At 33.9% G+C, this 26,717-nt stretch overlaps 1 protein-coding gene across 1 annotated transcript in view; it reads right to left on the minus strand.

The window, feature by feature from the left end:
* LOC120173999 (F-box protein At4g00755-like) overlaps positions 1 to 12,361 on the minus strand; it is a 65,838-nt gene extending 53,477 nt beyond the window's left edge. The window contains exons 1-3 of the mRNA XM_039181003.1: positions 12,235 to 12,361; positions 10,740 to 11,155; positions 10,538 to 10,690 (exon numbers count right to left, since the gene is read on the minus strand). Of these exons, the coding sequence (XP_039036934.1) occupies positions 10,538 to 10,690; positions 10,740 to 11,155; positions 12,235 to 12,361 (696 nt within the window). The remainder of the gene's footprint in view (positions 1 to 10,537; positions 10,691 to 10,739; positions 11,156 to 12,234) is intronic.
* Positions 12,362 to 26,717: the final 14,356 nt, after the last annotated feature.

Raw genomic sequence — 26,717 nt, forward strand, 5'->3', positions numbered from 1 at the left:
GTTGCATTTATTTCATGCATAGAGCCTAAGAACATCAAAGAAGCATTAAAAGATGAACATTGGATTATGGCTATGCAAGAAGAATTAAATCAATTTGAGAGAAGTAAAGTATGGACATTAGTTGAAAGGCCTAGTGATAAATCTACTGTAGGTACTAGATGGGTTTTTAGAAATAAACTTGATGAAAGTGGTAATATAGTGAGGAACAAGGCTAGACTTGTTGCTCAAGGATATACTCAAGAAGAAGGCATAGACTATGATGAAACATACGCTCCCGTAGCTAGGATGGAAGCAATTAGAATGTTATTAGCATTTGCATGTTTCAATGAATTTAAATTATATCAAATGGATGTTAAAAGTGCATTTTTAAATGGTTTTATAAAAGAAGAAGTGTACGTGGAACAACCTCCAGGTTTTGAAGATTCAAATTTTCCGGATCATGTTTTAAAATTGACAAAAGCTCTTTATGGTTTAAAACAAGCTCCTAGAGCTTGGTATGAAAGATTGTCAAATTTTTTAATTGAAAAAGGTTTTTTAAAAGGAAAGGTTGACACTACATTGTTTTTAAAGAGAAAAGGTAAAGATTTATTAGTAGTTCAAATTTATGTTGATGATATAATATTTGGTTCTACTAATGATGTTCTTTGTCAAGAATTTTCTAAGCTAATGCAAAGTGAGTTTGAGATGAGCATGATGGGGGAGCTCTCATTTTTCTTGGGACTCCAAATCAAGCAAAGAAAAGATGGCATCTTCATTAATCAAGCTAAGTACGTCAAAGATATGCTCAAGAAGTTTGGACTGGAAAATGGGAAACCTCATAACACTCCAATGAGCTCTTCAACAAAGCTTGACTTGGATGAAGGAGGTAAATGTGTAGATGTTAAATTATATAGGTCAATGATTGGCTCTTTGCTTTATCTAACTGCAAGTAGACCGGACATTATGTTTAGTGTTTGCTTATGTGCTAGATTTCAATCATGTCCTAAGGAATCACATTTACTAGCTGTTAAGAGAATCTTTAGATACCTTAAGGACACTCCTAGTTTAGGACTTTGGTATCCTAGAGACTCTAGCTTTAGCTTGCATGCTTTTTCTGATGCGGATTATGGAGGATGCAAATTAGATAGGAAAAGCACCTCCGGTACTTGTCAATTCCTTGGAAATATGTTGATTTCTTGGTTTTCAAAGAAACAAAATTGTGTTGCATTATCTACCACTGAAGCAGAATACATTTCAGCCGGTAGTTGCTGTGCACAAGTTTTATGGATGAAACAACAACTTTTTGATTATGGAATTGAAGTAGGTACCATTCCTATCAAGTGTGACAATACTAGTGCTATTTGTCTCACTAAAAATCCCATCCAACACTCTAGAACTAAGCACATTGAAATAAGACATCACTTCATTAGAGACCATGTCACTAAGGAAGATGTAGTTCTAGAATTTGTTGATACTTTGCACCAATTAGCGGATATCTTTACAAAACCCTTAGACAAGGAAATATTTTGGACACTTAGGAGAGAATTAGGTTTGACCAACCTATCTTCACTTAGTGTTTAAAATAATTGTAGCACTTTTAATAAATCTTGAAAAATGCTTATAATAATAATTTTTGATTGCATTCTTGCTATTAGTTAGGGGGAGTTTGTGATTCTTAATGAAAATTAATTTTATGTTCAAAAACAATTAAAGACTAATTTAATTATTTGAACATAATTAATGTTTGATATATGAGTTGCCAATACCACTAGAAAAGATTAATTTAGCATTTTGTGCTTAAAAAATCGGATTTTAGCATTTTGGTGCAGAGGGAATCGATTCCCCCATGAGGGAACCGATTCCCCCTTTGAAGGGGAACCGATTCCCCCCACAGGGGAATCGATACCCCCCTGGGGTTCTGCTAAAATCGGGCAGAATCACCCCCAAACTCTCAAAAACCCTCTTCCTCTCTCTCTCCGCCGTTCTCACCCTCTAAACCCCTCAAATCTCCATTTTTGCTTCAAATCAACGATATTAATCGGAATTTGCTTCATAAATCATCTTCCAAACCTGTTGGAATCATTAAAATCGTGCAAACAACATCTAAATCCCCTCAATCTTCATATTTCAAGGTAAACTTTTCTAAACTCTTTATTTCATTATTTTTGAACATAGGATTAGTTTCAATTAGTTCTAGGTTGAAATAGTGATCGGGCATTGATTATTTAGTGATTAGAAACAAGATGTTACAACTAATTTTATCAAAAACACAAGAATTTTTCAAATTTTTAAAAATTTTCGAAATAAAAAAAAAAAATTGTTATTATTGTGTTTTGATCAAATTATATTGTTGTTATGAAAAAACTATACATATATTGTTTCTCAAAACCATATTTTTCAAAAGCTTTTCAAAAACTTTGCCCATTAGGATTAATTTAGAGAATCTTGAAATATTGAGGACTCATTTGAGTTTTGGGATTAATTGAATTGCATACACTTGTTTTAAAATTGCAGGTTATTATATCTATTCCGATTTCCTTCACCATGTCAAATCCTAAACGTCCTAGGTCTTCATCTAGTCGTTCCAGTCGTCAACCAAATCCACCTCCAAATCCTCATTCTATTCCAATTTCTAATCCCAATCCCACTGATCCTAACTTGACCATCCAAAATTCGTGTTTCAATCATCCTGGGTCTAGAAATCACCGATATTGGTATTATCAGTATTTCGATTCTTACAAAATCCGGGAAGAACGTATTCCTTCTCGTCAAGCTATGTTAGCTATCAATTTTAAATATCTTCCCATTTTACAAGAATGGAAATTTGATAAACTATTTGATCTTGAACCCATCGTTTACCATCAACTTGTTCGTATATTCTACTCTAATGCCGTATGCGTTAAAAACCAAGCTGAAACCGAAACCATAGGAATTTGTTCCTACCTTCTAGGACAATTCTTATATATTGACCCGGCATATATAGCCAATACTTTTGGATTAGATAATGATGGTATTTCGAATGAAAAACAAATCTTAGGTTCTCGTTATAAAAGAAGAGATAGTGCGAGTGTCTTAGACCTACATGAGCGTTTTCTTCATCTAATGATTTCTTGGTGGTTTCGACCATCCGGAGGTCGTTATTCTACTCTTAGAGCTTTGGATCTTTGGTGGTTACATTGTTTCGAAAACCGTATTAAAATTAACCTACCTCAGATTATATTTGCTGAAATTGTTGAAACCGTAAATCTTGTTCCTAACAAGAAACACTGTTCATCTCTAGTTTACGGTTGCTTTTTGAGTAATCTGTTTTCCAAAGCTGGGCTTAGAGTCGGTCTAGATGCCGTTTTTCCTCTTAAGAAACAAATAAATCTTCTTTCCTTAACGAGAGCGGGATGGGTAAAGGACAAAGAAACCGGTGAATGGGTTCGTTCTTCTACTCCGGGAGCTAGTTCTTCACAAGCTCCACCCGAGGCTGACGAAGATCCCGAGTTTGAACAATTAATGAGGGATATTGATGAAGCTGAAGAAGAACCTGAACAACCCGAAGAGCAGCCCGAGGAGCAAGCTCAACAAACGCATCAAATGCCTCCATATTTTCAATCCTTTATGGAGACATTCGATTTCCGATACGCTACCATGGACTCGCGCTTTTCCTCTATAGAGTCTCATTTATCCACAATGGGAGCTCAACAATTAGAGATTCTTCGGGAGATGCGTGCAAACAATGAATCAACCAACGCTCGTATCAATGAACTCACACACGAGATGGCCGCTATGTGAGCCCGTTTTCCTCCTACCGATCCGGATGCTTGATTTTATGTTTAGCTTTAAAACTTTGAACAAAATGAATATTGTTTCAACATTTTGATATGTTTGATTTTGTGGATTGTTGGATTTTGGATATATGAATGGTATGAACTTATATGTTTGGTTTGTTTTATTCATTTTTGCATCATTTACATTATCATTAGCAATATGACCAATTTTGCCATATCACATTATTTATGAATATTGATTTATGAAACTAATGGCTAACCTCTCTTTTGATTATGATCTTAGCAGCTAAAGCTTATAATTAATAAATCAATTGGCTAAATGATTTACAAAACCTTGTTTTACAATGTCTTTTTGATTTAACAAAAAGGGGGAGAAGAATAAGTGTTAAAGTAAGGGGGAGTAATTTCTAATTTCATTTTTTCTAATTTCAAAACTTGATTTCAAAAATCTTAAAATTACTAAAATGTTTTGTTATATCAAAAAGGGGGAGATTGTTGAAACATTTTAATATTTCGATATAACAAATTAAGTTAAATGGATTTTAAGATTTTCCAAATGATTTTCTAAGTATATTCGATATAACTATTCGAATATCAAAACATTACTCCAAATATTTCAAAAAATCATTTTTGATCCTTACTTAAGTGTAAAATTAAGTTTTAATCATAAAACAATTTCAAAATATTTTACAAAGTATTTCGAACCAATTCAAAGCCAAAAATTCCAGAATACTCAGAGGGAACCGATTCCCCCCATAGGAGGAACCGATTCCCCCCTGAATGGTTTGGCTCCGAGATTTCCAGAATGCTCGGAGGGAACCGATTCCCCCCAAGGGGGTACCGATTCCCCCCCTGTTCAACGGTCGAAATATTTGAATTTTACACTTAGGGAACCGATTCCCTATGATAGGGAACCGATTCCCCCCACTGTCCAAGCTGTTTTATTAAATGTTTTCACACTAAAACGGCTATAATATCTTCTCTAATTATCCCCAACGTTCAGAAGTGATCCAAGGTGTATTTAAGCAAGCTTAGAAGCCATTGATCAAGAACAAGAAACATCAAGCAACTAGAATCAAGAGAGAATCAAAGAGAAAGCATCAAACCTCAAGTTTGAGCATTTCAAGCCCATTTTTATTCAATATTCATTTTGCTTTCAAGAACACTTTTTGTGCTCAATTGTATTCATCTTTGAGTGTTCTTTTCTTTGTTCTAGAATTGTGCAAACATCTTACCTTGTGAGGTTTTCTTGTAAGTTTGCAAATTTGTAATCTTCTCTTTGAGAAAAGAGTGTTCTCAAGAGTTGGGGTATACTCTTGAGGGAATTGTAAGGTTATCTCTTTGGCCTCAAAAGAAAGAACAAATTAGTGAATTTGTTGGAAAATCCTTAGTGTGGATAGCTAAGGTAGTGGACGTAGACTTTGTTTGAGAAAGTCGAACCACTGTAAATCGCTGTACAATTACTTTCAATTTTCTGCAAAAGCTTCCACAAAATTTTTATTGCCAATTCACCCCCCTCTTGGCCAATTTCGTCATTCGATTAACTCAACATAAACCACTAAGGATTAAAAAAAATAAATCTCGAAAAGTGGGGATTTCTTCACCAAATCAGAGAAAAAATGGAATCCTACTCATTAGACTTTACCATCTTACCTAAGGAGAATAAATAAAAGGAGCATAACAACGAGAGGTGGGAGGAGTCGAACGGGAAGAGAAAAACAGATTGAAACAAGAGAAAAATCTTAGCAAAAATACATTGTAAACGCTCATATTCAAGATATAATAGGCTCCAAAGGTTACATATTATTCTTTTTTTTATGTTATGTTCGAATGTATGTGTTTTTTTCTGATCGGTTCACTTCTAATTCATCAAGAGATTATGTTTTTTTAGTTCGAATACATAACATTTTTTTCCTTGTGGAGCATAGTAACGATCCATATATATATTCGAAATAATAAATATAAAAAATAAATAAGTCTATAATTTACATGAGAAAGGAGGGGTCTCACTGGAGTTGGGGCTGACGGTTAGGTCATAGGGAAGGAGGCTGAATAGATTAAACGTTCTAGGGTTCTTGCATGTAGGGTCGGCCCTGAGCCCAGGCGGGGAGTGCGACCGCCTAGGGCCCAGGTTTGGAGGAACCCATTCTTAAAAATAATAATAATTTTATAATTTTTAAGTTTTAATAATTAAAAAATATTTTTACATAATTTAACGAATAATTATATAGTTAATCTAATAATAAAAATAGATAAATGTAAGCACCATTTTTCTTATTTTATTCAACAGCCCATGACCCCACGTGAAGCACTTTCCCATTGCACATGCTACAACAACTCAGCTCCCACTTGAAGTCAAGCAACCCATACCTCCACCATTCCCATAATCCCACTCAAATTTTTACCTAACCCACTAAGGATTATAAAAAATAAATCTCAAAAAGTGGGGATTTCTTCACCAAATCAGAGAAAAAATGGAATCCTACTCATTAGACTTTATCATCTTACCTAAGGAGAATAAATAAAAGGAGCATAACAACGAGAGGTGGGAGGAGTCGAACGGGAAGAGAAAAAACATATTGAAACAAGAGAAAAATCTTAGCAAAAATACATTGTAAACGCTCATATTCAAGAAATAGTAGGCTCCAAAGGTTACATATTATTCTTTTTTTTTGTTATGTTCGAATGTATGTGTTTTTTTTCTGATCGGTTCACTTCTAATTCATCAAGAGATTATGTTTTTTTAGTTTAAATACATAATATTTTTTCCTTGTGGAGAATAGTAACGATCCATAAATATATTCGAAATAATAAATATAAAAAATAAATAAGTCTATAATTTACCTGAGAAAGGAGGGGTCTCACTGGAGTTGGGGCCGACGGTTAGGTCATAGGGAAAAAGGCTGAATAGCTTAAACATTCTAGGGTTCTTGCATGCAGGGCCGACCCTGAGCCCAGGCGGGGAGTGCGACCGCCTAGGGCCCAGATTTGGAGGAACCCATTCTTAAAAATAATAATAATTTTATAATTTTTAAGTTTTAATAATTAAAAAATATTTTTACATAATTTAACGAATAATTATATAGTTAATCTAATAATAAAAATAGATAAATGTAAGCACCTTTTTTCTTATTTTATTCAACAACCCATGACCCCACGTGAAACACTTTCCCATTACACATGCTACAACAACTTAGCTCCCACTTGAAGCCAAGCATCCCATACCTCCACCATTTCCATAATCCCACTCAAATTTTTACCTAAACCACTAAGGTTTAAAAATAAATAAATCTTGAAAAGTGGGGATTTCTTCACCAAATCAGAGAAAAAATGGAATCGTACTCATTAGACCTTATCATTTTACCTAAGGAGAATAAATAAAAGGAGCATAACAACGAGATGTGGGAGGAGTCGAACGGGAAGATAAAAAACAGATTGAAACAAGGGAAAATCTTAGCAAAAATACATTGTAAACGCTCATATTCAAGAAATAGCAGACTCAAAATGTTACATATTATTCTTTTTTTTTATTCTGTTCGAATGTATGTGTTTTTTTCTGATTGGTTTACTTCTATTTCATCGAGAGATTATGTTTTTTTAGTTCGAATACATAACATTTTTTCCTTGTCGAGCATAGTAACGATTCATACATATATTCAAAATAATAAATATAAAAAATAAATAAGCCTATAATTTACTTGAGAAAGGAGGGGTCTCACCGGAGTTGGGGCTGACGATTAGGTCATAGGGAAGGAGGCTGAATAGCTTAAACGTTCTAGGGTTCTTGCATTTTGGTTTTATACATAGATCTAGGTTTTGAGAGGTAGGTTCGGCGGTTTTGGGGGTGAGTAGAGTCTGCTCCGTCGTCGAGGGTTGTCAGAGTGCAAGGTATTCGAAGGGTCGGGTCATTTTCGGGTTAGATTCAATATTAGTTTTAGGGTTTTGGATGTAGTCATCAGCCTATTTATTTCTATTTTATTTCAAATTAAACTTCAAGTTTTAGTTTATTTTATTCCAACCCTTGTATCTTTAATATACTTTTTGATGTTTTTATTTTGGTGTTCATGTTAGAACTAATATTTATGTCAACAGTGTCAAATATCAAATTGAGAATTTGGGATTTTATCTTACTCCAATGGGTTACAATTCTAATTGAAGAATCTAGGTGCAATTGTTCTTTTCTTATACTTATTTATTAGAATTGGTTTGTGTTTGAATCTTTGATGAGATGTTGCCTAAAAAACATTTTTCTGGAAGTGAAAAAAGGAAAACAAGGAAGCTAGAGTAGGAGTTAAAGAATTCACAAAAAGGTGCTCTTGATAAATTTGTGTTTAAAAAGGCTGATTATCATGAAACTTTGAATCAATCAACTGAAAATTTGCATACTGAAAATCCTGGAAATTCTGAAAATGTGAATGATGAGGTGAATGATCCAATTGACTTTAATGATGTGTCAATTGGTGAAAATGTTGAAAATTTAGACATTGGTGAAGAAACACTTCCTCATTCGAATATATATGATCCTATAAATTGGGAGAATCTTGACAATAATGCGAGGGATATATTAGTTGAAAAAGGTCCTATAAGAGAAATGGATCTTGAATTTCCTATTGATAAATATTATAAACATTTCTCATATGATTGTTATTCTAGAAAGTTGAGCAATGGTGAGACTAGTGATAGAAAATGGTTAGTTTATTCCAAAAATGTTGACAAAGTATATTGTTTTTGTTGCAAGTTGTTCAAATCGATTAGTAATGTAAGTTTGTTAGCAAATGATGGCTTAAGTGATTGGAAACATATTAGCCAAAGGCTTAAATAACATGAAAAATAGTGTTGAACATATGACTAATATGAATACTTGGAATGAATTGAGAGTAAGATTGGATAAAAATCAAACAATCGATAAAAATTTGCAAGAAGAGATTATGAAAGAGAAAGAGCGTTGGAGACAAGTGTTACAAAGAATATTCTCAGTTGTGAAATGTATTGCTAAACATAATCTTGCATTTCTAGGATCCAATGAAAAACTATATCAAGATAACAATGGTAATTTTCTGGTATTGATTGAAATGATTACAGAGTTTGATGTGATTATGCAAGATCATGTTAGACGCATTCTGGATCGTGAAATTCATTATCATTAACTTGGACATAAAATTCAAAATGAGTTCATTTCCCTTTTGTCTCAAAGTGTGAGAAATTCTATCATTAAGATCATTAAAGAGGCTAATTTCCATAATTCTTGATTGTACGCCTGATGTCAGCCATCAAGAACAAATGACCCTCATAGTTCGATGTGTTAATATATTAAATAACAAAGTTAAAATTGAGGGTTTCTTTTTGGAGTTTCTAAAAGTGGATGATACATCTGGATTAGGACTCTTTAATGAACTACAAAGTGTTCAAAAAAGATTTCTTGAAATTAATCCAAAAGCATTATACATGCCTTGTGCTTGTCGTAGTCTAAATCTTACTCTTGGTGATATGACACATTCTTGTGTTAAAGCTATTTCTTTTTTTTTTTGGAGTTGTTCAACGCATATATGCATTGTTTTCGGATTCTACAAAGAGATGAAAAATTTTACTTGATAATGTTCCTGTATTAACTGTGAAATATTTATCAAATACTCGATGGGAGAGTCGAATTAAAAGTGTCAAAGCTATTAGATTTCAATGTCCCCAAATAAGATTGGCTTTGTGTGAATTATATGAATCTTGTGAAAATGGTGCAAAGTCAAAAAGTGAAGCTGAAAGTTTGGTGAATGCACTCTCAAGTTTTGAGTTTTTGCTTGGTGTTGTCATTTGGTATGACATTTTATTTGTTGTTAATATGGTAAGAAATAAATTACAATCTAAGTCTATGTGCATTGATACTACCATAAGGCAATTAGAAGGTGTGATGTCCTACTTTGAAAAATATAGAGATAAAGGCTTTACAACTAGTATGAATGTAGCTAAAAGTCTTGCACTTGAAATGGATGTGGAGCCTATCTTTCCCACAAAACGTCGTGTGATTAGGAATAAATTTTTTGGAGAGAATAATGAGGATAACGAAGTTGAATCGCCTGAAGAGTCATTTAGAGTCAATTTTTTGTTGTTTTAGTAGATATGACAATTACTTCTTTGAAGAATAGATTTTAGCAATTGAAGACATTTGGAAGTATTTTTGGATTTTTATATGATTCAAATAAGTTAAAGTCATTAGACGATAATGAGTTGAAAGAATGTTGTGCTCATTTTCATTCTACATTTTCTCATGGCAATTCATCGGATGTTGACTTAGATGATCTTTTCTCTAAATTGAAAGTCTTACAAATGACTTTGCCGACAGAATTGTTATCCTCCACTGAAATTCTTAAGTTTGTCAAATCTGCAGATTGTTATCCGAATGCTTCAATTTCTTATAGGATTTTATTAACTGTGCATGTGACCGTAAGTTTGTCAAATCTGCAGATTGTTATCCGAATGCTTCAATTGCTTATAGGATTTTATTAACTGTGCCTTTGACCGTAGCTTCAGCCGAAATAAGTTTCTCAAAGCTTAAATTAATAAAAACGTACTTGAGGCCATCAATGTCACAAGACTATAAGAATGAGAAAACAGAAATGAAACTATTTGGAAACATTTCAGGATTGTATTTGTATGTATTATACATAATTTCTTTATTCAATATAGACAATGGATGCTTATAAATGACCAAAACTGAAGTTCTTGTGGTAACATATAGAGAATGATCAATCAAATAGATAAAAGAAAACGAATCCCAGATATGAACCAACCTGAGACATTTCAAACTTCTGTAAGGTGTAAGTCCATGAGAACGGGTCATCCACATGATTGCTAGGGGAAGACTTGATATGGCCCAAGCGAAATCTCACAGATTTTGCTGAGATGGCTGGATCAAATACGAATTTAATAATAACATTTGCAAGCTAAGATAAAATCAGTTTGATGAAAGATGGAAAACCAAGTTGCCAGAACATTAAAATAATTACCTTTATAAGGTCTTATCCCGATTTCCTTAATAAGATAAAAATTAGCAGCCAATTTATATGTCAACGTTTCAAGTACTGCAGGATTACTATCTCCTTTACTTGACCAATAAGAAGTTGAACTTTCCTCCAAAGTATTATTTATACTTTCCCTTGGAAAATTACCAGTGGTAGAAGCAATTATTGCTTCTGAGAGACAGTCCCAAACAGTAAGTAATGAACACTGTCGGGCTAGAAAGGCATAAACTCTATACTCCCTCTTCAAAGCTTTCCATTTCATAAAATTGCAGGATCCAGGTCCAATATGACCTTTTGTAGAGCCACATAGTTCATTGACATGATCAACTCTAGATAATTGAGGAAACATTCGCAGGGAAAGATGTTTACATAGACCATTTCTAATCACTACAAACCATTGAAAACTAATTCGTCAGCAATGACTGAAACTATCATGCAAAATAACCAAGGCCCAGCAGAACAAATCTTGACCACATGAATTACGACACTAGAGAACAACTCGCATATTTGTAGAATTTTCAATTTTGGGTTTTAGTTTTTCAGAACTTGAAAGTAAAATACACGACTGTTTTATACCAATTCCACATCAGAAGACAACAAGCCCAGATGAGACACAAAGCAGTTTTTATTAAGATCAGCAGTGGTCCTAGTGGAATAAAGAGATGTAGAAACAGGAGAAAGTATACATAGCAAAAGCATACAGCTAGTTAATCAATGGAAACGCCTTTTGGCATGAAACGGAAACGCCAGATATACAAAGACAGATAGCTGCACTGCAGTTGAATTAGGAAAACTAATTAAAAGAAGCAGAGCAGGTTGGAATCAGAAATTATAACGATATACAACTGAAAAGTGTATCAGCTCCAAATCGTACAGAAGCAACACATTTTGCAAAAATAATACATAAACCCAACAAAAAGCAGAGCCTGTCAGGCTCCATGACAATAATGTGTTCCATTGGTGTCAATTATTCCACAAGTCAATGAAATACCTGGAGGAACTCCTGATTCTTACTTGTCCACCATTGTCCTAGGAGGTTAACCCAGTCACTTCCTTTTGTTCCTTTCTCTTCTAACGATAATTAATCTCCTCTACTTTTTTGTCTAGGAAAAGGGGATAGGCTTGCATACGCTATAGTTTGAATCATGACTAACTCAGTGGCAAAGAAACACTATGCAAATTTCATTAGTTCCAGCTCTCTCAACTATGCAAATTTCATTAGTTCCAGCTCTCTCATTTTTTTGTAAACCATCTTACTTCAAAATTCACAAATTTCTTAGATAGATCAACATTAAACAAGAAAAAAGCAGGAAAATCAACCAATCAAATAACAAAACTAAACTGAATTCTCAACAACCAAACTACATTAATTCCAGATGGTGCTACGCTCCATTTGAGCTTTTCCAAAATGGAAAAGAAATTGTAATATTAAAGGAGGAAGAATATAAAAGAATTATCTAGCTCACCAAATTGTCGCCAAGAGTGGGAGATGGCAATGATTCGAACAAGGTCAGATGGATCGTGTAGAGACTTAAGTATCTTTATTGACAAGGCACAGGGTATGAAATTCAGAAAATCCTCACCGCTATTCATTTTTCTTTTTCGTTTTAAGTTCCTACTATGACATCATGCAGCTAAGCAGCCCAGAATTGCGTGCCCGCCTTTAGCACTTTAAAAGAAGGAAAAAAAAACAATGTTAGACAGTCAGGGTTCATGCACGAACTAATATGAATTATGATTCAGTACCAAATAATCCAATCAATTGAATTTAATTGCAGATTCAAGAAATTCTGTAAGGATTCGGTCAAATTTTGTTTTATGACCATGAAATTATAATCGGTATCTGATACATGAAACATATTCACAAGCAGCCAATTCTAAAGAGAACCACAATCAGCACTAGATGATACGATCAACTGAGTTAAATTGCAATTTAAAGAAGAGAAAATAACTTCAGTGACCGAAAATGCTTTATAATATACGATTTTAACCAACTTTTTTTGGATTTGCAAAAATAACCAACAAATTCGCAACGGGAACTCCTATTTCGCAATACAATTCACCTGTCATCATTCAAGAGGCCCCTCCCACAGTTCAAGAGGCCCCTGTTATCGTTCAAGAGGTCCCTCTCACCGTTCAAGAGCCCGATTCACATGGAATACTATGTCGACATATTGATAAACGTGCCTGATATGATGGATGAGAGTTGGCTTTCGTATGAGTTACCGGCCAGTACCATTCCTCAGCAGGAGAGGAGAACACTACCAGACACAATTATGGATAATACCCTTTGGGTTAAGACCGCACTTGATTTTTATCTACATGAGCGGAGCCAGGGGTGTTACGCTGACATATGCAAAATCGACGATAGTATGCATTTCTTTCTTGATCGGTCTTGGTGGGGTGTTTTATTAGGGGTTGAAGAGAATGGCTATTTCAAATGGGGGGTAAGTCTTATATTCTTTTTATATTGCATTTTGATTTTTTTTTTAAAATTTATTAAATTCACTAATATATGTATTTTTTTATCCACAACATATTGATGCATGGGTGTCACGTCTTCAGATTATAAGGAAATTGAAGAAAATAAAAAAGACGCGATGGACTATTATGCCTTCGTCTTTTCACGTAGCTCACTTGAAGGATCAGAGAGACGCTTCATATGCATTGGATAATAGAAAAGCTAAGCTTTATCCTGCGTGATGGGAGGTTGATAAGGTTAGTATTTATTTTTGAATATTCTAAAGGTGTTCATAAATTTTATTTGATGTACGCAATTGAATTATTATTTATGATTGCAGGTGTTTATCCCTATTATGGAACGTCGTCATTGGCTTCTCGTCGAGTTTTAGCTCCCATCCCTGAAGATGATATAATATGACAGCATGTTGAATTACATACCATTGTCTGATTTGAAAGATATTATTTGTAAGGGATGGAGCACTCATTTGGCTAAATACTTGGATGCGAATGATTATTGGACTAATTCTGGAAACAAGAAGCCAAAAAAGTTCAAAGTTTCAATGATGAAAGACAAGACAACACCACAACAAACGGCGTGAGCCAGAGGGGATTGTGGTCCTCTTGTATGCATGCGCTTGGAACGTTTGACAAAAGGAGGTAAACAGTTTCTACCTCCCATAGATAGAGATAGAGGTGCAGTAGGGTTGTGGTTTCATCATTTTATGGCTAGAGCGATATATTCGAGACGTTGCCTACCTGCATCCGCGTGCTGAAAGTGTGCATAAACAACCATTTGTTATTGGTAAGTTTGAGCAAGTGTTGTTAACATGTATACTCTTTGTCAGTTTGAAAAATGTTTGGTTAAGTACCTAGAATTCAGTAATTTGTTGTTTGTTGGTTTTAGATTTGTAGAAAGTGTTGTTTGAACAAATGTTTGGTTTATACAGGTTAATCCTGAAGTGAGCTGCGTGAAATTTACTGTTTGGGGCTAATTGTATCAATGTGCTGTTGATTTGTTTTTTTAGATGTGTAAATAAGAATTGTTTTTTGCTTGTTTAATTGATTTGTTAAAGTTGATTTGTTGTTTAAGAAAATTTCAATCTGCATTATGTTGAAGGCAAAAAAGACCTGTTGAAGGTACACTTTTGCAACCATTTTAGCTTTCGTAAAGAGCCTACCTTAATTCTTATCCTTAGAAAGCCAATTTTGAGCCTGAGCCTTTTTGTTTGAAATTAACCATGTTACAAGCAAATATCAAATCCTTTTTTGTTAATTTCCCCTCTTTTGAACCTTGAATTGGTGGATTGTATGAGCTTCTTCACATGGAAATTTCAAATTATCTTGAGAAGATAGGAAGATATTGGAATATAGTGATTCGAGTTGCAATCTCTTTCATTTGAAAAAAAAGAAAAAATTTGTGCAAAGGAAAGGAAGAAAGAGAGATTGTGCAATTAAAAAAAAGTTATGTGGCTTGAAGAGAACATTTGAGATTGAGTTCCATGTGGATAAGTTTGTATGACTTCTTCGATAAAACAACTCAAATTCATTTCCTATCAAACCTCACCTAAGCCCCATTACACCCTGTTTAAGACCCTGAGGTTTTTATGCATTCAATTCATTGATTAGTGGTGGGGATGTGATAGGTTAGCAAGCTTATGGTAAAAATCTTTCTATGTTTTGGCTTGAGAGTTTAATTACACCCTAAACACTTCAAGTGTATTGAGTGAATCCAATGCGAGGGTATTACATCCCACTGTATTTTGATTTCGAAAATATTAATAGAGTAATTATTCATGTCTGTTGGTTTATGAGAATTTCTTCTACGAATTGCTCGTTCCTTACTTGTGTCCAGATTTGAGTCTTTAAGGCATGATAATTTTGATTGTGGAAGGATGAGCAAAGGAAGAAGAAGGATTGACGTTGAAAAGAGTTGTGAATTTGAACTATTGTATGCTTGAGGACAAGCATTTGTTTAAGTGTGGGGGAATTTGATAAGATGCATATTAGCCATATATTCTATGATATTTTCCTTATATTTGAATAACTAAAATTGCTTAAATCATGTATTTTGATTATATTTCATATTTAGTGGATTAGGTTGAAGATTTGGATTAAACAAGTTCAAAATCTAATGATTAGTATGATCTTCACGAAATCCCCAATTAATGAGGAAAAATCAGAATTCAAGAAGTTGGCAAGACCAGAAGAGGTTTTCGCATAAGGCGTTGGCACGACTTATTCATCCTGAGCTATCGCAAAAGAAGTCTGCAATTAAGGCGTGGGAATGGTTTATTCATCCTGAGCTATCACAGAAGAAGTCTGCAGTTAAGGCGTGGGGACGTCTTACCAGCCCGTACAACCCTAAATTAGGTTTACAAATTTACAAGGAAAAATGAGTTTAATGACGGCTGAAAGACTATTGAATCATTCTTATCTTTAGAGAATGATAAGGATATTCAAAAATCCCTATTTTGGTGGGATTCACTTTTGAGAAAATTCATTATCTAGAATAGGGCAATCATTTTTAAAGGGGATCTAGGGTTTTTATAGGAGGCATTAAGTTTTAAGTTTTCTCTCTAGGATTATTTACAGACTTCATCTTTATTTTCGTTTGGTGTTTTTTCAATTATGAATAACTAAATACTTTTGTTCCAACTGAAGGATAATTGAAGTTTTGGTTCTTCAAGGATTGTGAGATCTAAATAATTTTCATTGTTCTTTTATTTCTTCACTATTTATATATCTTATGTTTTTATTAAGAAATATTGTCTTGATTGATTGTTGCAAAGGGCCCATTGTTAAATCATCATGTTGATAAATTGCCATTTAGAACTTTAAATCCGTAATTGTTTAAACGTTCTATAATATTATTGGTAAAGTAACATAGTTGATTTTTTATTATGTTATGAAGGTATATAATCTAGTCTAAATGAATCGAGCTTGTGTATTTGTTGGCTAGAATTGGTGGTCTCTCTATTAGTTAATGTTGTTGGTGGATTAAATCTTAAGGGGTTGTCTAGGGTTGTTCATTAACAAGGGAAATAATCAAAGAGCTTCTCTTGATTATCAAGAAACTAAGGAGAGGCAGGTTGTTAGAGCTTGTCAATAACCATAACCAATTTAGTGGAAAATAGAAAATTTTATTATTGTATCTATGATCAATTCTCTGAACCAATTCTGAAATTATATTTTTAGTTGGATATTTGCTTAATATTAATTTCTCTAAATTTTTGGTTGATTATAATTGTCTTTTCTTTTGATTTTTCTCTCAATTTCAAAACCCCTTTTGTTTGCTTTAATTTTCTTTAAAATAAGTCTACCCAATCCCTAGGGATTCGACATTGCTTATCACTACTACAATATAATATTTCTAAAAACAAGTATTATTATTTTTTTGATTCGACACCCACCATTACTTATAGCATTTCAGACTTTAGGCCTATTAGCTTATTTATCTCAATCTAAAAAATTGTGTCCAAGGTGTTATTTAAAAGGTTGAGTGCGGTCTTGGCCAAGGTTGTCAGCGAAACCAAAAGTGCGTTTATTAAAGGGAGGCAAATCTTTGACAACATTTGGATAGCGAGTGAAGTTTTACATACAATGGAAAATGAGGCGAGTAATAGGGGAGGCATAATATTGAAATTGGATTTTTCCAAGTCTTACGATTGTGTGACATGTGGCTTTTTACCGAGGATAATGGATCGCATGGGGTTTGGTAATAGATGGTGTAGGTGGATATTTGAATTTGTTTCATCGGCAAGGATCTCAATTCTACTTAACGGCTCCCCTACAAAAGAATTCAATATAAGCGAAGGCCTAAGACAAGGGATCTCTTTCCCCATTCCTCTTCATTCTTATTACTGAAGCTTTACACCAACTCCTCAAGAAAGAGAAAAATTTGGACCTATTTGAAAGAATCCACAATATAATCCGCCATGACTCAATCTCGCATCTTCAATTTTTGGATGACACGATACTGTGTTTGAGGCCGTCTAAAGAATATTTACTAAATATAAAATTGTTATTGAGGTGCTTCAAGGCAAGTGTCGACACCGTTTTTCGCCCGGGCGGGGAAAAACTTAGTACGACTTGAGGTTTTTATTTGAAAAGGCTTAGATTCAAAATTGGATTTCTAAGGATAAGAATTAAGGTAGGCTCTTTACAAAAAGACCTGTTGAAGTCAAATTCGTGTTGTGAAAGTAAAATTCGGAACGCGAAAGTCAAATTTGTGTTGCGATTTTGATCTTCGCGTTGCGAATTTTACTTTCGCGTTTCAAATTTGACTTTCGCAATAATCGCAACGCGGAAATCGAAATGCGAATTTGACTTTTGCATTGCGAATTCAAGGAAAATACCTTCAAAAAGATAACAGACAATAATCTGATAAGTGATAACAACTAAACAGATCATAGCAATGTTTAAACTCAAGTTACTAATGCATGTCTAACTGAAAATGTATGCATTCACACATAAAATACACATAATACAACGTTTTCATTTAAAACTCACCTAAGTTAATATGTCCCAAAAGGTGAAGCCGGTTGTGATTAGGATTTTGATTTTGATTGCGATTTTGATTTCCTTTTGCTTGGCACCATATGAGCTTTGGATTTTGATGAGGATCTATATTTTGGTAGAGGAAAAGATGATTGTGATGGAACTAGCGATCCACAGGTCAACCTTGTATGACCACTTTTCTTGCATCGACTACATGTCGATATCCTCTTCTCTTCACCCTTAGACGGTATATGATCATGATTTTTTGGTCGGCCAGGTAGCCTGCTATCCATGACTGGTGCAAAACTATTTGTAAGTCATCTGGTATGTCCCACTCAGAAGGATGTGGAATAGGGTAGACAATCTCGGCATAAGTCTATCGATATACTTCTGTAGTGTAGCAATCCATAGCGTATGCGCTTGAATCATCTTAGTTTAGATGAAGAGCAACTTTTATAATATGGCCACACGGATAACCAGATGTTTGTCATTTCATACAACTACATGTCTTTTCATTTTGATCGACAAGCCCATTTAAGTTATTATCCAATACTTCAAACAAAGTGTTTGAACATGGTTCAACTCTCCATGACGTTGACTTCACAACACGTTTCGTTATCTTTTTTTCAGTCCATGGAGTAACACGACGTTCCAATGTTCCTATAAATTTAAATAAATAATACTTAGTAAAATATATAAATATGATAAGTTACGAATTTAAAGAAATAATACCTGCATGATTTCTTTTCTTGTAGTACCACTGTTGAATAGAGGCTCGAAAAAACTCCATTAACATAGTAATGGGTAATTTTCAGGAATGACGACTTAGAGCATTGATTGATTCTACACTATTAGATGTCATGAAACCATATCTTGCTCCAAGTTGATGTACTCTTTACCATCTTTCAAACCCGACATCTTCTAGTGTTTGAGCACATTGAGGCAAATCACGTCTTAAACAATTTATATGCTTATTAAAATCCATTTCCCGATAAGCTTTTACAGCCTTCCCGTATGTCCATTTGTGATTTTTTATACCAGCAGACCTTGATTTTAGATTTCTGTACAAATGAACACCACAAAGTTCATAAAAAGCATATGGGAAACATGTTCTAACAACATTGTCAATTGATTTTTTCCTATCGGATATGATTGTCAGATTGCTAATAAGACCTATACAATCCCTAAGATGCCCCATAAACCATGTCCATGAATCAGAGGTTTCAGATTTACCAACCCCGTAAGCTATTGGCAGTATCCCATTGTTAGCATCCATGGCTACTGCTAATAAGTTTACTCCAAGGTATCGACCTTTCAAATGTGCTCCGTCAACTATAATAATTGGGCGCATGCAAGTAATAAACGAACGAATCTACAAAATAATATACACAAGAAATATAATCATTTAAATGTGAAATGCATGTAACTAATAAAAATGAGTCAACAAAATTATATTGATTTACTAACCGCAGCACCAATGTCGATAAATAGTAACTCAAAGCGTCCATCTATATCTGTTTTGATATGAGTTACCGACCCAGGATTTTTCAGCTTTAAATTGTGACAATAAGCCGCCAGTTGGGCAAACGATGCTTCTGGAGACCCCATCAACAATTCCAAGGCATAAGATTTGGCTATCCAAGCTTGAGAATATGAGATACTAATCTTGAACCGAGCATTCATGTCAGTCATAATTTCATGTCCCCGATATACCCTGCCATTCAAAAACATTAACTCGGCCAGAAAACCACCCAACACCTTTTTGTTTGCCTGTCTATGGTGAGGAAAAACTTGGGTTCTTGAACATGTATGTTTATCAATAAAAGTCCTAACTTGAAACATTTCGTAATCTTTTATCCACTTTGCGTTTTGATCTTTGCTTGATTTGTTAAATTTTAGTTGATAGCCATTTTCCACACATTTCGTATACAATGCTATCTTCAATTCTTCCTTTGTATAAAAACAATCATCTTTCTTAATACGAATAACTTTTGTGTAACAATCAACTGCTATCTTTACCAACTCTTCTTCCGGTATCTAAAGTAATTCTGGCATATTCCAGTTATACTCCCGTGGCATTTTCTTCTTTTTCTTTTCTTCGGGGACTTAGTCTTCTTCTTTTTCTTCTTCAGGGTTATATGATTACAGAATGGATGTTCAACATGTTCATTCACAGTCGTAACTTCCTCCTCTTTATTATCAACAACATCTTCCTCGGCAGTGGCTGTTTCATCATCAAAATTTGGGTACTGACCAATATCAAAATCATTACACGCAGGGTCTATTTCTTCTTCTGAAACATCATCAAAATCCGAGTATTGACCAAGATCAAAGTCTGGGTATTGACCAAGATCAAATTTCGAATACTAACTAGTACTCACAATTTTTTCTATTGACTCATAATCGTCTAACTAGTCAATACGAAAACTGGAATTTGGTGCTGAAAGTTGATTGGGATTTGGATTAAGAAAAGGTTGTGGGGTTTGAGATTGTGTTTGGTATTGGAAATGTGGTGAAACAAAATTTTCTTGGTGATGAAATTGTGGTGGAACCATTAAATTTTGAGGTTGATAACAACGTTGTACATTGTGAGCACCATAAACTGGGGTTGAAGAACTTAGTTGATTACTACCTGCTACTGACCCAACTTCACTACTTCTAGGTTCAACAACATATAATGTAACATCATCTTCTTGCGAAACACTAATGTAAGAAATGAATCGTTTAACATGTTCATTGTCGGTTAACAAATAAACTTTACCTTTTCTCTGATAAGATAGCCTAAATCCACGTAGAGGCTCTAAATTCAATTTCTTTGCAACACGTAACATTAGAGATTCATAAGTTAACTTTTTTAATGACAATTTTAGTTGAAGATTCATGGGTAAAGGAATATATTGTAAAACACCATGAACATTCTCCCATGACCCTCCAAAACACAAATCTATCCAAACATGATCAACATTAGATGATTTCATTCTACAAATTGTAAATTAATTTACTAAAAAAAGAGCTATAAACTACATATCATCACTAACTTAGAGAAAATCACCTTTATTAAGTTGATAGTTGATAATTTGGGAGAGAAATCATTGAAAAATTATATAGAAAAAAATTATATAAAAAAAAATAGAGATAGGGAAGGATGTCGTTGGATATAGGAACGGATGTCGCTGGAGTTCGTGTAGTTGGATATAGGAACGTGATTTAGGGATTTTGGTTATGAGTTGCTGCTGTTGTGTATTTATATACCCAAAACATTTGTGTTGCGAAAATAAAACCTGTTGCGAAATTAATTCGTGTTGCGAATTCGAAAATCGAGTTGCGAATTCGAAAATCGAGTTGCGAATTCAAAAATCGAGTTACGAATTTGAAATTTAGTGTTGCAAATTTGGAAATAGCGTTGCGAATTTAACTTCTGTGTTGTGAATTACAAATTCGCGTTGCGATTTATATATTTGCGTTGCGAATTTGGAAAATCGCGTTGCGAATTTGGAAACTGTGTTGCGAAATTGGAGTTCGTGTTGCGAATTCGAGATCGCGTTGCGAATTTGTTGGTTATTTTTGCAAATCCAAAAAAAGTTGGTTAAAATTGTATATTATAAGACGTTTTCAGTCACTGAAGTTATTTTCTCATTTAGAATTTGTTCTTCCATCGATATTTTCATTAAAAGACAGCAGATTTCATGTACTTCCCCATCTACATGATTTCTTTGTTTCAACAATATGATTTAACCATTGCTATTAAGTTTCCCAATGGTGTAAATTTCAAGTTTTCTGTTCAAACCATGAATCTAAATTTTTATTTAAATTATATAGATTAAAAGTTTAAAATCTTTTTTGTTTACAATGGGGAACAACCTATATGATCTTTTTACTGTAGATTATAGATACCAAGTCGATAGGAGGTTCCATCAGCACATGCAAACCTTTCGGCAAATTTCAAGCGTATTTGGCGAGGTAATCAGCTGCTTTGTTGTTATTTCTTCTGGTATCCTCAAGTTTCAAATTCCAATATCTCCTTAGATAATAATCAATATGTTGAATAATAGTGAAATTCCTCCTATTTTTCTGCTGGGTCATGATTAGATTCTTTGCATCAAAACGGTCAGTTTCTAAAATAATTTGTTGTTTTCCCATCTCCCACGCAAGCTTTATCCTTTCAAGAATATCCCATAACACAGCTTCCAGGGTGAACATATTCCTATTCTCTTTGCAACCCCCTGATCAACCTTCCTCTATGGTATCTTGATTCCTCCACACGTTTCTACACCCGACGGCGTGTTACTTGCTCCATTTGTATTTATTTTGACAAAATGCAATAAAATAACCCTAATGTTTGACAGTAGTGTCAAATTTATCCGTATTTGTTTTTGAACATTTGTGCACTGAATGTTTATTTTTGGGTCAAAAATAACTCACGGTGGATAAAAATCGTCAGGCAACTGATGGTTAATGTCGGGTATTGACGAAGCGCGCATGCGTGGAGGGGAAAGTTGATATGGACGTCCAGGTCATCGAGATCGTCGATATGGCACTGCCACGTCAGTTTTTAAAAATCATTATATTTTATATTATTAATTCGTATCAATCAGAGATTGACATGTGTCACTCTGATTTTTGGGAACAATGAAATGGTGAAATGCATGAAAGAGGACTCAAACCTGGGTCTCAGGGGTGAAATGCAAGTCATTTAGCCACCAGGCTAGGCTACTTGCTCGAGTAATGAATGAAACAAAATGTATTTAATAGATGTTTCCGTCTGAATTTCATTAAACAAAATTAAAACACGTGTTGCTATTCCCCTTACATATGCTCACAATTTGATTTCCCCATACCTTATTTTCCCCAAAATATTAGGGTTTAGGGTTTTGTTTACCCTACAATTTTTTTCAAATTCATTGAAGCAACAACTTCAAGTTGATAACGAAGGTGTTTTTTCTTATTTTCCAATCTATTATTCTAACTACATCAATGATTTCGAAGGTGAGTTTATTTTGTTGAACGGAATAATGCACTATTTCCTTATTTTCAAATGGGTTTTCAAATTAGTTTTCTATAATCTTTGGGGTTGATTTTTGAATGAGTTTTGATTGGGTTTTATAGATTTTATTAATGGGTTGTTTATAACCCTTGAGCATTGTTGTATAGCTTAGTTTGAGTTGAATTCATTTGGGATATTCTATTGGAGTATTGTTTTGGTTTTTATTTGGGTTTCTAGTAAGAAACAATGTTGATATTTTCTCTTTGAAACCCATATTTGGATGTATGCAGGGTAAGAAACTCACTAATGGAGAGGTTCGATTCTCCAAGCATCTTAAGTTGTTCTCAATGAGATTTCATGTACAATGGAGAGCCGAAAAAATGTTATTGCAATAGATTGGCTCCTAGAGAAACTTCATGGAGTGATTTAAACCCTGGAAGAAGATATTATGGTTGCTTAAATTTTCTGGTAAGAAAATTTGATACTTTATCATGTTATTTGGCTTCTAATAAGAAATGTGTATATGAATTGAAAATGGAAATTTATTTATTTCTCTTATTGATGCATGGTTGTAGGTGTTTTGAATGGTATGATGGTAGTATTCCTGAAAGAGAAAATCAATTACTACGATAATTATGTGATAGGGAACAAAATTTAGCAAATGGAAATAAAAGACTTAGAAGAGAGATTAGAAGTTGTGGAGGTACTTCAACTGGTGACGTGAACAGTATGCCATTGGAAGAGAATAAAAGTGTGCAAAGTGAAGTAAAAGAGAATGAGTGTATGCAAAGTGAAGTTAATGCCAATGAATTAAAATGAAAGATTAAAAGCATAAAGGGAAAATCTAAAACATTAAAGAAAGAAAAAGAATTTTACAAGACCATGTTCATTTGCTCTTTATTGTGTGTCATATGTATCTTTGTGATAATAGTACTTATAATAACAATTTAGTGCTTGCTGAAGAATTAAAAGGTTGAACCATGTTTATGTGTGTAAGTCAAACAAAATGTTTCCAATATTTGTCGTATTCAAAATTTTAAGTGTTAACGATTATGTCAAATATTAAATGCAATCCACATAAATAACTAGTTTTAATAAAAACAATTATCCCATATCAAGTTATGCAAATATGAGGGGGAAAATATTGGGGTTTAGGAACAAAAAGAAACAACACTCATATCCCCAAGAACTACTGCAATCCACAATTTATTTTTTCTTCGTTGGTACAACTGATTCTTGAGTGCCCATAGATTATTCAACTAATTTCCTTTTCTTTGGATGACTTGAACCAGACTGTTAAAAAATAATAATATTAAAACAAGCATAAATTTTTAATTTCCATAAAATAAGTTCAAAATTTGTTCTTACATAGAAAGTCTGCTCCTCAATCCTCAAATTAGTGTAGATACCTATCCCTTGGTATCTTCTATTTCTTGTTGATTAATCAAAAACACTGTTGACCTTATATTTTTTCTTCTATTTTCTTGATACTTGTGTAGAGTTTGATACCATTGTACTTGTCGATCATGTTAAAGAATTGCCATCCCTATTGCTTCCCTACAACAAAACCAGTGAAACAAATTAATGAAATATATAAATGGAACACAACATACAACACATAAATGCAACTTACATGGTTTGTAGTTTTAGAATGAGTACATGATCTTTTATTATGTCCATGTCCACCATAATTTCTACAAGTCATAATAAGACCCATCATACTAAGATATCCGACTTTACTTTTTTGGTTCATCTTTTGACTTCCTTCGATTTTTCTTAGGCATATCTCTATCAACCAGTTGAAGAACAGGCTCAAGTATAGATTTTTTCCAAACTTGAGGCCCATTAATAGGTTGTAAAACATAATTATACGCATTACTGTAAGTGTCCTTGTGATAATAGGAGTGAAAATACTCATCTGGGTCCCCATCACTATGCCATAATGCACAACAAGAATGAGGACAAGGAATCCCACAATGTTGCCACCTTCTACAAGTACATGTTCTTTCATTCAAGTCCACGATGAACTGGTTATTCCCTTTCTTAACCTCATATCCATTTTCTCCATTCAAAATCATTCTCCATTCCATGTTGTCCTTTATCTTGTCAAATATGTTTCTTGATTAATGACTCATAATTGTACTTCCATGTAGCCAAGAATCTCATCTTATCAACTATTCTTGTCATAATCTTTACTCTAATCTCCTCAAGCACTGTAATAATACTCTTGTACCTTGACTCAACATTGCTCAAATTAAATGCCTCGTACAAATTATTGTCGACTATATCCTACTTGGCTTGCAATTTTCGAAAAAGCCTTGGTCCACATTTTCTCTTTTTTATTGAACAATTTAGTAGCAACTGTACCATCAATCTTGGATAGTACATATTTTTTCTTCGGCCATTCTATCTCAGTGGTTGGCTTAACAATTTTCCAAAATAAAAACTGATATGCTTTTGTTCTCTTCTTGCCAATCCAATTTGCAAACACGTGTCTAGCACAATTTCTATGTTCTACTTGTGGTAGGATATCATTTACAAAAATCTCTATACCCTATCAAAAAATTTTAAACAAATTGAGATTTAGTTAAAAAAACCAAAAATATGTATATTTACTACAGGGTCATAATTTACCTTATGTTGGTCACTAATGATGGTGTAGCCAAATCCATCATCCAATCCAAAGTATATTGTGACTATACTAAGAAACTGAGACAAAGAATATGTGCTTTCACCCTCCACAACAGTCAATGCGATAGGGTAAATATGATCATTGCCATATTTTCCAACAGCATACAAAAGTATACATTTGAATGGACCCTTAAGGAAACAACCATCAAGACCAAGTATAGGCCTACACGCTTCTTTCCAACCTCTCTTCATAGCATTAAAGCATATATAAAATCTCTTGAAATGAGGTGGAGAAATATATGACACCCTATTCATTGCCATCTATATTGTACTCCCGGGATGTTTTACCCTTAAATCGTCTGCAAAGTCCCATAACTGAGTAAATTCTTCTTTGTAGTTTCTAGCCAACCTTGTTGTCACTAAATTCTTTTCCCTTTGAAATTTATTAAGCTTAACATTAACATGTATATCAGACTTCACCCTTCTTTGTATATCTTTACGCTTCATTTTTGGGTGGTCTCTAATAGTATCTTCAAAATGTTCTGCAATAACTTTAGCAGTAACCATCATGTTACTAAAACTAAAAGAGATGTTGTGTTCATCTATGAAAGTATTCACCTGTAGACTACCTATCCTCTTGTTTGTACTCACATAGATTCTCCATGGATAATTTTTTGATGCAATGTATTTGTAACTAATCTTAGTCGTTTCACAATGTACAATTCTCAACTCTCTCCTACTGCATCTTGAATATTTATGGATGCTATCTTTGAATTTTTTGCCATCTATAAATAACATCCCCAAACAAAATTTAGGACTCTTGGCATATAGGTTATAAATAGTATGTCTTCCTCTTCTCCTAGCAACCTCTTAATGTTCATCATCATCTAACCCAATCAAGCTCCAGTGGTCATCACTCTCATAGTAATCGGTTTCAGTCCCACCTACACCTTCTGTAGCTCCAATATTTTCTCCCCCATTTACAACCTCCTCATGTATCTCAGTTTAAGTTGTAGTTTCATTCTCATAATCGATGTCAACCTCTACTTGTTCCTTACCTTTTATATTTTCCTTTGAAGAATGTAGTTCCTCACCATCCTCAACATCAAATAAATATGGAACATTTATGTAGTAGGCATTATATTCCTCACTATTACTCTCTTCATCTTCACTTGCAACGACAACATCGTTTCGTGCAACAAAATCACCATCAACACCTTCTCCTACATCTTCAACAACCCTTTCAGCAGCAAAATCAACAACACCCTCACCAACATCAGCATCAACACCCTCAACACCATCTGTATCAACCTCAACACCACCCTCTCCTTCGACAACCATTTCAGCAATACAATTACCCTTATCATTACCCTC

Source organism: Hibiscus syriacus, unplaced genomic scaffold (assembly GCF_006381635.1).
Source record: "Hibiscus syriacus cultivar Baekdansim isolate YM2019G1 unplaced genomic scaffold, ASM638163v2 tig00111996_pilon, whole genome shotgun sequence".
In the NCBI taxonomy this organism is placed as follows: Eukaryota; Viridiplantae; Streptophyta; class Magnoliopsida; order Malvales; family Malvaceae; genus Hibiscus; species Hibiscus syriacus.